Below are 13,975 nucleotides of genomic sequence, written 5' to 3'. Positions count from 1 at the left end.
GAGGGGTAGGTAGAAGGGATTAGAAGATGAATGAGTGGTAAAGTAAATATAAAAGGAAAGAAAGAGAATTCTTGCTAGAATGTGTCAGTTTTCTCCTGGAAGAAATTACCGAGTTACTGCATGGAGAGTTGGAAGAAAGAATCAAAGGTGTGGAAAGAGTGCAGAGTAGGCGTAGAAATCTGTTGGGGACAGGAATTAAAACTCTGGCCAAGAATGTGGCAGAGTTGAAAAAAGAAAACAACTATTTAGTCTCTTAGGCTGTGTCCAGACTCAGGGTTTTTTTCGAAAAAAGTAGCCTTTTTTCGAAAAAACTTCACCTGCGTCTAGACTGCAGCCGCGTTCTTTCGAAATTAAATCGAAAGAATGCGGCTTTTCTTTCGACGGTGGTAAACCTAATTCCACGAGGAAGAACGCCTTCTTTCGAAAGTGCTCTTTCGAAAGAAGGCGTTCTTGAAAGCAAACAGGCTTTTTAGAAAGAGAGCATCCAGACTTACTGGGTGCTTTCTTTCGAAAAAGCGGCTTGCTTTTTCGAAAGTTCCGCGTGCAGTCTAGACGCGCTCTTTCAAAAGAGGCTCTTTCGAAAGTATCTTTCGAAAGAGCCTCTTTCGAAAGAGGCTTGCAGTCTAGACATAGCCTTAGAGGAAAGCAAAAAGGTTGTGAAATGTGTAGGCTTTTCTCCTACTTTGAGAGAGAAATTCTGCTGGTGTGCTTTCAGGTTCGCTGTCCTGGTGAAATCATTCAGGTAAAGGTTCTTGGTGTTTTGGCTCTTATTGATGAAGGAGAGACGGATTGGAAGATTATTGCCATCAGTGTGGATGACCCAGAAGCCCAGAAAATTCACGGTAAATGTCTTTACTTGTCCTTAAAGCATCTGTTTCACTTCTGAGGCACAGGATAAACCTAAAATTTGGAATTGGTAATATGGAAATGTGGCCTACATTACTAACTGTGAACCTCTAGATTTAAATATTTGCACTTCGGTTTTGATTGCATGGCCAGTAGAGAGACGATTGACTTTGACACACAAAGGATGAGGTAAGGTGGACAGTGTAAAGGAAAGGGAGCACGTATTCATCTACTTTCAGTTGCTTGCACTTAAGCGTCTTCTTTAGGTAATGCACATATGTGTCTCCCACTAAGCTTTAGAAAGGCTATTGCTCTCTCGGTACTTTATGAGATGATCAGTCTCACAGAGGACCTTGTTGAGAGAACATGACTTTTGAAACATGACAATCTTTGTAAGGAGTTGAGATAATTGTAAAGTTTAACATTTTGAATAGGGCTGTCAATTAATGCATGTTAACACCTGCAATTAACACAGGGCAAAATTAACGTGCATTAATCTAGGGTTACCATACATCTGGTTTTTTCCGGACATAACCTCCTTTTCACTTGTTATATCTCTGTCTGGCCGGCTTTTTTAAATGAAAAAAAAATCCGTGATTTTGCCCCGCAAATGGGATCGGGGAGGGGGTGGCGGCACGTGCCTGTCTAATGGAACATTTGGAGCTGCATACCTGGACTGTTCGTGGCTGCTCTGTGCATGCGCCCCAGCGCCTGGAGGGAAAAGCGTAAGGCTGGGGTGGCTCTGGTGAGACCTAGGGTAGGTCTGATGTTGGCGGGGAGGTGGGGGGGGTTGGCTTGGCTTCTCCCACAAAGTCACTGCATTACCCTCAGCCCCGCTAGGTTATTTCCCCAGTTCTGTGGGAGGGGTGGGGCATTGGGTTAGAGCATGGGAGTTGAGGGGGGGTGGCTGGTTCTGGGGGTGGGCAGGGGCACTGGGTTAGACCACGGGAGCTGAGGGTGCCTGGCTCTGTGGGAGGGGTGAAGGCATTGGGTTGGAGCGGGGTGGGGTGGCAGTATTCTTATTATCGTTTAACAGTGTGATTAATTGCAATTACTGTTTTTTAATTGCTTGACAACCCTAATTTTGAAGCTTCTACACCCTAATTTACATTGGTTGTATGAAGTTTTTTTGCGTATGGTATTTGGGTAGGTCTAACTTTGCACTCTGAAAATGCCCAATGTGGAAAGGTGTTGACAACACGACTCCCACATAATTGAGAATTGTTACACTTATGACATTAGTTAGTAGTCTCATTTTAGCTATTTGTAATTCATGTTGCAAAATTATTATTGCAATGACTTCTAACAAAGTCTTGTTATTAGTGCCAGCAGACAAGGTAGCGATTAAAGGAACCCATCTAACTTTTAAAACAATCCACATTTGTGTGAAAAGCTTTTATTTGCAATTATGACATAGTATGTACTAATGCTGAAATAAATGCAATGAGAAAAATCTTTGTAAGTGTTTATTTTCAGTATTATTAGCCATTCATCCAGTAGTTTGTTTTGTTTGGGTACTTCTTTGCACAGTAAAAGTAAAATAAATGTTATCGATATAGATATACATTTATGTAGGCACAAAAAAATGAGTAGTAGGATTCCAAGGCAGGTCTAGTGTCTGAAATGACCTTTAACATATTTAAAAAAAAAATTGGCTAGATTTCAGATTGGCAGGGTTGCATTAAAGTGGCATGATAATAGAGATGGTCCCAATCCCACAGGTGTTCCCATCAGAAGTTAAGAGTATGTTGTCAGTGTTTTGCATGGTGGTTGTGCTGTCCGTATCCTGTAGTTAACAGGGCTTTTTTCTCTCTCAAAAATAAAGTCCCTGGGAATCCAAGGACTACAATCTTGTGCAAGTCTTACATAATCGTTGTCATGGTAATAATTATGTTCTGAGGCTAAGTATGCTTTGTACTTTTAGATACATGAGGTCAGGACTTACCCTTTTGTTGGGATAGGGCCTATTTTAATGGTCTGTCTGCTGTGACGGATGTATCCAATAGAGTTCCAGATGTCTGCAGAATTATGCTGCTCAGCCATTGAACCATTTTCCTACTGGCTGCATGCAGTATTAAAGCAAGTTGTTATCCGCATCAGTGGACTGCTACCTAGATGGCCCTCACCTTTTCATTGTTCTCTCAGGTCACCGTGACTTACAGATTACCTATGACTGATGGAGGGATAAGGAAGCTCTTGGGCTGGCAAAATCACTGAGGCTGATAAATTGTGTTTCTGCTTTTTCTTGTTGTGTTTGTTATAGAGAAACAGAAGCTTAGTTTAGGGAAAGGCTGAAATGTCTCGTCCTGCAGCTTCATCAACATGAGGATGACTCCCAGACCTATGACTCTTTCATCAAAACCCCCCAGATACCTAACTCTTTTTGCTTTTGCAGTGAGCAAAATGGCTCAATCTGTATGAGACAGAACGGATGCTAATGCTATAAGGAAGCGCCTACATGAACAAACAGGTGATGATGATGTGCTTTCTGTCTAAGAGGCTTACCGGTATGGCTCATAGTTGCGTGGTCATCTGCGGATTTTCAGAGTACAGCTATAGCACATACAGGCAGTCCCCGACTTACGCGGATCCGACTTACGTCAGATCCGCACTTACGAACGGGGCTTTCTCGCCCCGGAAGTCGGGGCGAGAAAGCCCCGTTCGTAAGCTGCTCCGGTGCCCCTGGTCTGCTGGAGACCGTCTCCAGCAGACCAGGGGCACCGGGCGGGTTCCCGCGCTTCTGAGGCTTTGCCAGAGCAAAGCCTCAGAGGCGCGGGGAACCGCCGCTGCTGCAGCTTCAGTCCGGGAGCCTGTAGTCTGCTGGGGACAGTCCCCAGCAGACCACAGGCACCCAGATTGAAGCGGCAGCAGCGGCGGTTCCCCGCACCTCTGAGGCTTTGCACTGGCAAAGCCTCAGAGGCGCGGGACCCCCCCGCGGCTGCGGCTTCAGTCCGGGAGCCTGTGGTCTGCTGGGGACGGTCCCCAGCAGACCACAGGCACCCAGATTGAAGCGGCAGCAGCGGCGGTTCCCCGCGCCTCTGAGGCTTTGCTCTGGGGACCGTCCCCAGCAGACCACAGGCTCCCGGACTGAAGCCGCAGCCGCGGCGGGGTCCCTCCCTCTGAGGCTTTGCCAGAGCAAAGCCTCAGAGGCTCTGCTCCCCGTGTCCCTGGTCTGCTGGGGAGGGGGGGGGGCGCAGCTAGTGTGCTCCCCCCCCCCCCAGCAGACCAGGCTTTTGTTTTGGACTCTGGGGCAGAGCAGCTGGGGCGCTGCCGATTGGTCCTGCAGAGCCCGCTCTGGGCACTACTGGACCAACCCGGCAGCACCCCAGCTGCTCTGCCCCAGGTCCTGATTCAGCCGCTGCTGGTCAGTTTCAGCAGCGGCTGAATCAGGACGCCTGGGGCAGAGCAGATGGGGTGCTGCTAGGTTGTTCCAGTAGCACCCAGGAGCGGCGCTACTGGAGCAACCCAGCAGCACCCCAGCTGCTCTGCCCCAGGCGTCCCCAAGTCAGCTTCTGCTGAAACTGACCAGCGCTGACTACAGGAAGCCCCAGGCAGAGTTGCTCTGCCCCAGGCTTCCTGGAATCAGCTGCTGATCAGTTTCAGCAGCAGCTGACTTGGGGACGCCTGGGGTTCTTAAGTTGATTCTGTATGTAAGTCAGAACTGGCGGTCAGTTTCAGCAGAGTCTGAATCTGGACGCCAGTTCCGACTTACATACAGATTCAACTTAAGAACAAACCTACAGTCCCTATCTTGTACGTAACCCGGGGACTGCCTGTACATCCTCTTTTGATCTATGTTTGGTTTGGAGGCTACTTGGTCTTTCCCATGTACCTTGTCTCCACGGTTTGAACTTGACAGTCCTGAGAAATAACTCTGAAGCTTCAGCTAACCAGCCACAGTATAGTTGCTTGTAAATAGGAAGGCACACCTGGTAAGAAGAGGTAAATGATTTGCGATTCAGTTATCTGACAGCATCTCTCTGTTAGCTTCCCCATATATCCCTCTCTCAGAAACTGAGATCTGTGGAGTTGCTGTCAATGCTTGCATCAAAGTTTACAGTGTTCCATAATGTTCAGAGGTTATCAATATACATTTTATAATAATTAAAAAATACCTGGTGGCCAGCTAAATGATCTGACAAAGCAATTATGATTCAGGCTTTGGACAAAGCTTTTTCTTTTTTAACCTTCTACACTTTTTTTTTTTAAACCAGAAAGTAAACTGATTAAGAAATAGTTTAGTATGACCAAAATAAAATACGGGAGGGAGGAGGCAAAGCCATGAGCATTATTTAACATTTAAATCAAAACCAGATTTAAGACCACACTAGTGTACTGAGTAACATTCTTGTCATAAAGGATTGGGTGCTTTGGTGACAGAACTCCAGTTTATTTGAAAATGGGCTATTTAATCTCTTTAAAATACCCACCAAAAATGTGATATGCGCACACACAATTTGTGTTTTGAAACAATCAAGTTTACTCCAATGCATCCATTTTTCCTTTTCTACAAGATGGACCCTAATATAGAATGAACAGTTATGGCAGTTCATGCCAAGGTCCCTATGCCTCAGTTGAATACTGATAAATACCTTTACAAAGCTGAAATCAGCTAGGCTCACCTGTGAGTGTGAGCTTTTTAAAATAATCATAGAATACTAGGACTGGAAGGGACCTCCACAGGTCATAGAGTCTAGTCCCCTGCCCTCATGGCAGGACCAAATACTGTCTAGACCATCCCTGATAGACATTTATCTAACCTACTCTTAAATATCTCCTGAGATGGGGATTCCACAACCTCCCTGGGCAATTTATTCCAGTGTTTAACTATCCTGACAGTTAGGAACATTTTCCTAATGTCCAACCTAAACCTCCCTTGCTGCAGTTTAAGCCCATTGCTTCTTGCTCTATCCTCAGAGGCCAAGATGAACAAGTTTTCTCCTTCCTCCTTATGACACCCTTTTAGATACCTGAAAACGGCTATCATGTCCACCCTCAATCTTCTCTTTTCTAAACTAAACAAACCCAATTCTTTCAGCCTTCCTTCATAGGTCATGTTCTCTAGACCTTTAATCATTCTTGGTGCTCTTCTTTGGACCCTTTCCAATTTCTCCACATCTTTCTTGAAATGCGGTGCCCAGAACTGGACACAATACTCCAACTGAGGCCTAACCAGCACAGAGTAGAGCAGAAGAATGACTTCTCGTGTCTTGCTCAGAGCACACCTGTTAATTCATGCCAGAATCACGTTCACTTTTTTTGCAACAGCATCACACTGCTGACTCATATTCAGCTTGTGGTCCACTATAACCCCAAGATCCCTTTCTGCCATACTCTTTCCTAGACAGTCACTTCCCATTCTGTATGTGTGAAACTGATTGTTCCTTCCTAAGTGGAGCACTTTACAGTTGTCTTTATTAAACTTCATCCTGTTTACCTCACCTGAAATCAGAATCAGAATTCAACAAACAAAATTCAAACAGTCGAGCAAACTCACTCACACCAAAAGCGAGTACTCTCACTCTCACCGGGTAGCCTGTTCAGCGGCGGGATCTCTTGCGGTCCCTCTCAAACTCCCCTGTCTGCAGCCCCCGTCCGTATTAACATTATAAGAATCTGTTTAGTGTGTAGAGTTAGAGTGCCTGTGGTTTGCTGCCTGCATTAATCTGATTTATAAAATCAGTGCCCCATGGTATAAGGTAATAATTAATTACTCACATTGTAAACCTTTAAAATGGTGTAAATCACCAAAGAGAAGCATTAACGAGTGTGAAGTTCTGGTCTCCAGCAGAAGCTGTTGTGTTGTGCCTGACAAGGAAGGCTATCCACACAAGATGGATTAGAGTGCAGCGTTAAAGAGAACAAAATATGTATTTGTTTATTCCCCATAAAGATAAGTCTGGCAAGTGAATTGCTGTCATCAGCTGAGTTTGAAGCACAAAGCAGAAAGGGGGAGAGAGAACCCCTCCCCCCCACCAACAGAGAGTATCTTTATACTACTTGGACTCTGAGGGGGGACATAAAGGATTGGTTTCGGTCTCTAAGAATAAGGAAAAGATCCCTGTTGCTTAGTCTGGGTTAGCCATAAAGGACGTATAGTGCTTGTTTATTATGCAACCTTTTATCGCTTTTTAAAACTTAAGATTGGAATTCATTTATATGTATATTTGTTTATCTGTTTTGACCATCTAAATAATTCCCTCATTTCCTTATCCCATATTAAGAAATGTTTAGATAGATTGTAGCCAGTCCTTTAATAAATTGTTGGTCAGAGATCCAACATGCAATTAACCTGGGATAAGTGCCTGGTCTTTTGGGACTGAGAGTAACCTGAATATTGCTGTGAACTGTGGGGGAAGAGTCCATCTGTCACAAATAGGCTAACCTGGATGGCAAGAGACTTTTGGGTGGCAAGGCTCAAGGGGACGCCATCTTAAGGTTGTCACAGCCCCTGAGATGTTTACACTTTGTAACTGTCTGGTGAAGTGTAGAATTCACAACCAATCTGGGTTTTGTGCCCTGTTTTGTAACAGTCTGCCTCAAGGTTGGTACTCATGCTGTTGAGTCACAATGCAGGGCAGCTTGCCAGATGGGGACTAGACAGCTCTGAGGATATGTCCCCATAGCAACCAGACACCTGTGGCTGGCCGTTGCCAGCTGATTCTGGCTCAAGGGGCTCGATCTGTGAGTCTTTATTGCTTTCTGTGCTTCTGGGTTTGGTCTGAAGCCTGGTCCCTGTGACTCTGAAAGATGGGACGATCCTAGGGCTCAGATTCCAGTCTGAGCCTGGAAGTCCACACTGTAATAAAACAGCCCTGGAGCGTGAGTTGGCTGGCACGGGCCAACCAGGAGTGTCTGGTTGCTGTGTAGGCATATTCTGAGAAGCATCCTTCTACCAATCAGAAAGTAAGGTGGGTAAGTATAAGAAACACTCACTTCAGAATAGGGATGTTAAATTTGGATTAATCAGCTAATAGGGTAGTCGATGGAATTTCCATCCACTACTCAATTAGTCTATGGGGGTAGGGGGGCGCTTGCTATCCTCACTGTGCCTCTGCTTCTGAAATGTAGCAAGAGCCTTGGGCCCGCTACTTTTCACAGGCAGAGGCGCAGCGGGGAACCTGGCGCAGGCAGACAATGAAGCAGTCCCCATTCGTGCCTGGTTACAGAAGCTGTGCCTCTGCTTTTGAAATGTAGCAAGAGCCACCCAAGGCTTTTGCTACATTTCAAAGGCAGAGGAGCAACAGGGAATCCTCCCTCCTCCTGCTCCCCCCCCCCCACGCCGCACATCTGCCTTTGAAATGTAGCAAAAGGCAGAGATGTAGCTTCTGGGACCCGGCATGAACTGGGACAGTTGATTTCTGGCTCTTTCCTTGTCCCCCACTGCGCCTCTGGCCCCCCCACCTCCGTGGAGATGGTGCTGGGGAAACTAGCTTTTTAACCTGGCTTCCCCCAGTACCAGCTCCTGCTCCCTCACCTTACTTCCTCTGATAGAGCCAGCAAGAGGGGGAAGTGATAGTCGAGTAGTAACTCAACTACCCGACTAGTCGCTTACATCCCTACTTCAGAGATTGACTGAATAGTCCAAAGAGTGTATGTGGGGGGGAGTCCTCTATCTGGTCCAACAAAACCTGACTGCAGTTTGCAGTGGTTAACAGGAATCCCTCTTTGTTTTGAAAATAAACAAATCTGGTTTATCTGAAAATAAACAGATGTGCAGTACAAAATGTCTCTTTTAACTCTTTTTCCCATGAGACTTTTTTTATTCAAATGGACCGAAGCTGAGGATAAAACTAAATAACCTCTTCTAATAACTGATTAGCTGATATAATTTTATTATGGTAGTGGCATCACAATGGAGGAGACTAGTTACTGCGTTCTAACTCACTTTGATCAATCACTTTCTATTATTCACTTAATATTTCTGTTTGGGTGGAGAATTCTTTTGCTTGATCTGTCTAGCAAGGACCTTTCTTGTCTCCTTTGTGCCCTTCAGAAGTTTAAACAACATCTAATATGTTTTTTTCATATACTAAAACACTTTTCATAAATGTTAGGGTTTTTTAAAACTTGGGTGGAGTAGGCTACTTTATATTAAGTTCAAACTAGGCATGTGCATAGTTTCTGATGAGGATTAGTTGCTAAGGTTAATCTGGAAAAAATAATTTGAGGACTGTAAAGTATAAATATTTCAAAACCCTGTCCTTGGTTTGTGTTGTATATTAATTTTTTTTCTTATTGATTTTAAACATGCAGCAGGTATCGCCTGTTCCCCCATTCTGGGTTCATGCTCATTACTGTAAGGGTATGTCTACACAGCAAGCACTGTTAACTTGAAATAAGCTACACCATTTGCACTGCGCAAATTGCGTAGCTTATTTCAATGCTTTTTCAAAATAGCTTGTTTTGTAATTTGGCACTGTCCACACAGCATCACGTTTCAAAATAACTTGCTATTCCGAAATTCTCCTTAACCCTTGTTCCACAAGGGTTACTGGGATGTCAGAACAAGCCGCCTGTTATTTCAAAATCTATTTTGACATAATGGGCTGCTTCAGTAGACATGGAATAGCTATTTCAGGATACTTCCAGTATCCCAAAATAGCTCCGCAGAGTGGACATACCCTAATTGATTTCCAAAACAGAATTTAAAGGAGAACATTTTCTGAGCATTTCCCATTGTTTGTTCATAGGCCTTCAATCTTGTAGGCATTTATGGGTAAGTACTGTTCAAACTGGAAAACCTGCCTAGAACTTTCTCATCTAGAACAATGAAAAAGCTGTAATTTGCATGTGCAATACGTGAATTACATGATGCTTGACATCAGGTCCCATTGGCTTCATTGGGGATTAAGGAGGTATAGTGTCGAAGTGCTGGTCCTTATGTATTGTGTTGGGATTATAAAATTACAACTTTTAATATTGGAAGGGGTAGGGAAAAGCCTTGTTTCAAATCAAGCTGCAGTTCATACAGCACAGCTTTTTAAGTGTGCATGCACATGTGTGTAAATTAAAATTTTTAATCTGGAAATTTTCATTGGCGCAAGGGAAGAATTAGTTTTTATGTAAACTAATTTGTCTTAACTCTGCCCTCTAAATATTTGAACCCCATAGTCCTTTATGTGCCTGGGCAGCTGCTTGCCAGATAACCATCACTGGACTCAGTGAAGTATTTTAAAAACAAGGAGGTAGGTCTGGGTCTCAAACTTTTCCCCCTACTCTTGAATCTTCTAAAGCAGACCTGAGCTTTGTGTAATATCTTTGCCAAGAAGAGAGGGAAACTTTAGAAGTGGGGGGAAAAAATTGACCACTTGTCTCGTAATTGGATTTAATTTATGCATTGAAGTCAAATACAGATGAGGACTAATTTACCTTTCTGGCAAACTGAGAGAAATATTTGTTATGTACTATGTTCATTCTCTTTTTGTATGCATGGGTATATTTATATGCAGAGCAGCAGAAGAGGCTCATGAAAGCTTTTGTTGGGAATTTGTGTAAACATTGAACATGAAGCAATTAATTGTCTGAACTAGGATTTTTCCCTCCATGCTGCAGAAAATACAACAAATGCCTTTATATGGAATGTAGCTGCTGCTTCCTGTAAATGTTTATAGGATGTTATTGAAAACATATGTCTCCTCTTCCCACAGACCTTGTTTAGAAAGCTTGTTGCAAGCATGTTGTTTTAGCTTTGCTTGCGAGAAACAGCATCTGTTGTACTAAAAATGGTAGTTTTGTACAAACGTTTTTATCGCTTTCCTTTGTAAGGCCTGATAGACTTGGGAGCTGCATTTTCATTGGCTCTTTCCTTCGACAAAAAAACAAGCTGAAGTCATTTGTGCCAGACTCTAGAGATTTTCTTGATTCTAACCAAGCTGCTTACACTTACTGTAATAACAGCTAACTTTTTTTCATATGCTTTTTTAACCCTTGGTTTAAGTTGGATGCTTATGAAGTGGAGCTGCAAAATGCATGCAGGGAATATGCTGAAATCACTCCCCACTCCAGTGTTAATACGGTATGAACTGTAGGGCTCCAGACATGCGCATCCTGGGCCTCTTCTGAGTAGAGATTGACAATATAGATAAATAGGACCAAATTATGTTGAGGCATACATTTGGTATTCTGTACATGTTTAGTTCCCTTTGACTTCAGCCTGAATACAAAGTTCCAATGGGGGTCCATTTATGCATATTTGATACTACAGGTGACACCGAAGGACTGTGGTGTAGGGAAGATAGAATCACCCGATTCCTGTTTGTTTTATTCTGATGAAGCCTGGTTTCATATCTGCCAGATCCTTGTGTAGTAAATCACGTCCCCTCTTTATTGTTTCTTCCCACTTGTCTGCTCCTTTATCAGTACCCCCTTGGACTTTCTCCTCCTCCTCCTCCTCTTCTGTGGCTGAGTGCTGGCTTGACAACAACAGGACTTACCTTTGTCACACTTTTTCCAAATTTTTTTAAAAAGTACGTAGTAGTTACAATAACCACCTGAAGTTTTATGTGGTAGGCTATAATTAAAAACTCCGAGATGTTTAATGAAGAATGGTGCAGAGTAAGAGTAGCAAAAGGGAAACAGTCTATAAAGCACAGCAGAAAAATAAAACTTCAGCATTCCACCCCCCTCCACATGCATACAATATTGCCTGCTACAACTGGCATTCCAAGCTTCTCTAACAGTAAGACTGTCAGTTGGTCTAGCACAGTGGTCTCCAGCCTTTGAAAGCACGAGATCACTTTTTGAATTTAAGTGCAATCCAAGATCTACCTCAAATCCATATACCCTTGCTCCACCTCCTTCATGCCCCTTCTCTGAGGCCTCGCCCCTGCTCACTCCATCCTCCTTCCCCCACCCTCCCTCCCTTTCACCAGGCAGGGGCAGTGGGTTGAATGTGCAGGCTCTGGTCTTGGATTAAGGGATTTGGAGTGCGAGAGGGGCTCTGAGCTGAGCTTGGGGCAGGCTGTTGGGGTGCTGGAGGGGTTCTAAGTGCATGCTCTGGGATGGCGTTTGGATGAGGGGTGCTAGGGCAGGGTCTTAGGGTACAGGAGGGGTTCATGACTGAGGTAGGGTTTCAGGATGTGGACTCCAACTGGGCATTGGTTATCTCAGGCTTCTCCTGGGTGATGGTGCAGTGGGGCTAGGGCAGGCTCACCCCTGCCCTGGCCCACCAGCACACCCAAAAGCAGGCAGCAAACTCCCTCCCAAGTCCTGTTGTGCCCTCCACTCTGCTCTGTGGAGATAGGATACAGGGTGGGAGAGGGGGCACCCTGACATTGGTGCCTCTCGTCTCCCTCCCCTGCTCTGTACAGCAGGCAGGAGGCTCCCAAGGGTGCGGGGAGGCAGGTCCAAGGCAAAGGGCAGGAGATTTGCAGCAGTAGGGGGAGGGGCAGCTGAGGTGCTGGCACTTGATAGCCTCTTGGCCAAACCAGTCAGGATCACCTGTCAAAGGCTCCGAAATCTACCAGTAGATACTGATCTACTTGTTGGTGGCCACTGATTAGCTAATTATCTCACCCATTACAAAGATAGCTTCCCCAATTATCACCCCTAATGTCATTACCTCACAGACACTAACCTTCTTCCCTCACCCCCACTCTGTTCTAAAATTTGATTTGTCAATTTTATCTGTGTTCACTTTTTTTGATTGTATCACTTTGGTATATATGGTCGTGCCAGTTTTCTTCCACAAATTGATCTGAGGAAGTGGGTCTGGCCCACGAAAGCTCATCACCTAATAAACCATCTTGTTAGTCTTTAAAGTGTTACATAGTTCGGTCTTTTATTTCTATTTTGAGTTAAAGATGATTAGTACTTCTTAAATAAAAAATTGTTAAGCCAATCATGGTAAACCAAGCCAGGCCTGTGCGCCTGAAAATGTAACAGTATTGTGGCTGGAAGCCATGATGATTAACAGAGTTTTCTGGTTAACAGAGTGCCGGATAACACAGGGTTTCACTGTACATACAGGCTCATGCTACAGAAACTTTTCATAATACAGTTTCACAATAACAACTAGAATTCATAAGTAGAACAGCTGTTTTCCAAATTCATCATGCTCTGCTGCATAGGGATGCCCTGCCCTTCGTTCCCTGTCCTATCCTTAAAAAGCATGAACTTTCACATGCTGCTGTCAGGTGCTTGGCATCTGCACAGGTAAGGGTAAAATATGCTTAGTGAAAGTAACCAACAGTAGGTTTTGGAATACTTAATGCTAGTGGCATTTACCTTTTCTGTATTACATGGACCAGCTTCAGAAGTAATAGGTGTCGGCATTTTAGGTTTTCCTTTGTTACACCAAGCTTCCTTTTCTTTTTTCAGGTGCTTGTTTAAAATCCATGAGCTAAAATTGTTTTTGCCAGCTATTGTTTCATTATCAAAAAGATGCAGTAGTCCCCCAGCTGCTGGGGAAATAAAATTTATAAAGTCATCCAAGTCTTGCACTGGGTACCTAGTGAGATGAAACCCCATAAATATGGAATTTTCTTCCCCACCTGCTATAAAGATGGTCACTTTATTCACTGGCCCTTTGGGTCTTAATTAATGAAGACAAGGTGGTGACTGGCTTATCTATTGTACTGTGATGGTGAAATCATAAAATGCCAATTATGGGCAACTAAGGTAAGAAACTGAAATTCCCTAATGACTTTGAAATAATTCACTGAAATCAAATTGCTTGCAAATATTTTATGAGACTTCTAAAAATCAATGTTACAAAAACTGTGAGTAAAAAATGCAATACTTTTTTTATATATATATCTACAGATATTGATGATGTCAAGAAACACAAACCAGGTTATCTTGAGGCTACGGTTGACTGGTTCCGATTATATAAGGTCCCAGATGACAAGCCAGAAAATCAGTTTGCTTTTAATGGAGAGTTTAAAGACAAGGTAAAGATGATACAGATTTAAAAATGCATCTTGCTGGCACATCTGTTTTTTTGGAATGATATATCTGAGAATTTTGGAATTTCTTATAAGGGAAGTGGTTGGTGCATTATAAAGGAATAAGAATATGTCAGCATTCTTTAAATGCAAGATGAGGGGGGCTGTGTAGAAATATATTATCAAACGTCAGAACCTTATTTGGTTATATTCATGTTGTTGTTAAATTAAAACCAGACTCC

The 13,975-nt window shown here is 43.7% G+C and overlaps 1 protein-coding gene across 2 annotated transcripts in view; it reads left to right on the top strand.

Moving 5' to 3' along the window:
* PPA2 (inorganic pyrophosphatase 2) overlaps positions 1–13,975 on the top strand; it is a 48,029-nt gene that overhangs the window by 20,130 nt on the left and 13,924 nt on the right. For both annotated transcript variants that reach the window (XM_014571623.3, XM_006119315.4), the window contains 2 exons: positions 716–842; positions 13,612–13,739. In XM_014571623.3, coding sequence (XP_014427109.2) covers positions 716–842; positions 13,612–13,739 — 255 coding nt within the window. The remainder of the gene's footprint in view (positions 1–715; positions 843–13,611; positions 13,740–13,975) is intronic.

The sequence above is a fragment of the Pelodiscus sinensis genome, chromosome 5, assembly GCF_049634645.1.
Source record: "Pelodiscus sinensis isolate JC-2024 chromosome 5, ASM4963464v1, whole genome shotgun sequence".
Taxonomy (NCBI): Eukaryota; Metazoa; Chordata; order Testudines; family Trionychidae; genus Pelodiscus; species Pelodiscus sinensis.
The sequence above is the reverse complement of the archived record's forward strand: the minus strand, read 5'-3'. Positions and strand labels throughout refer to the sequence as shown.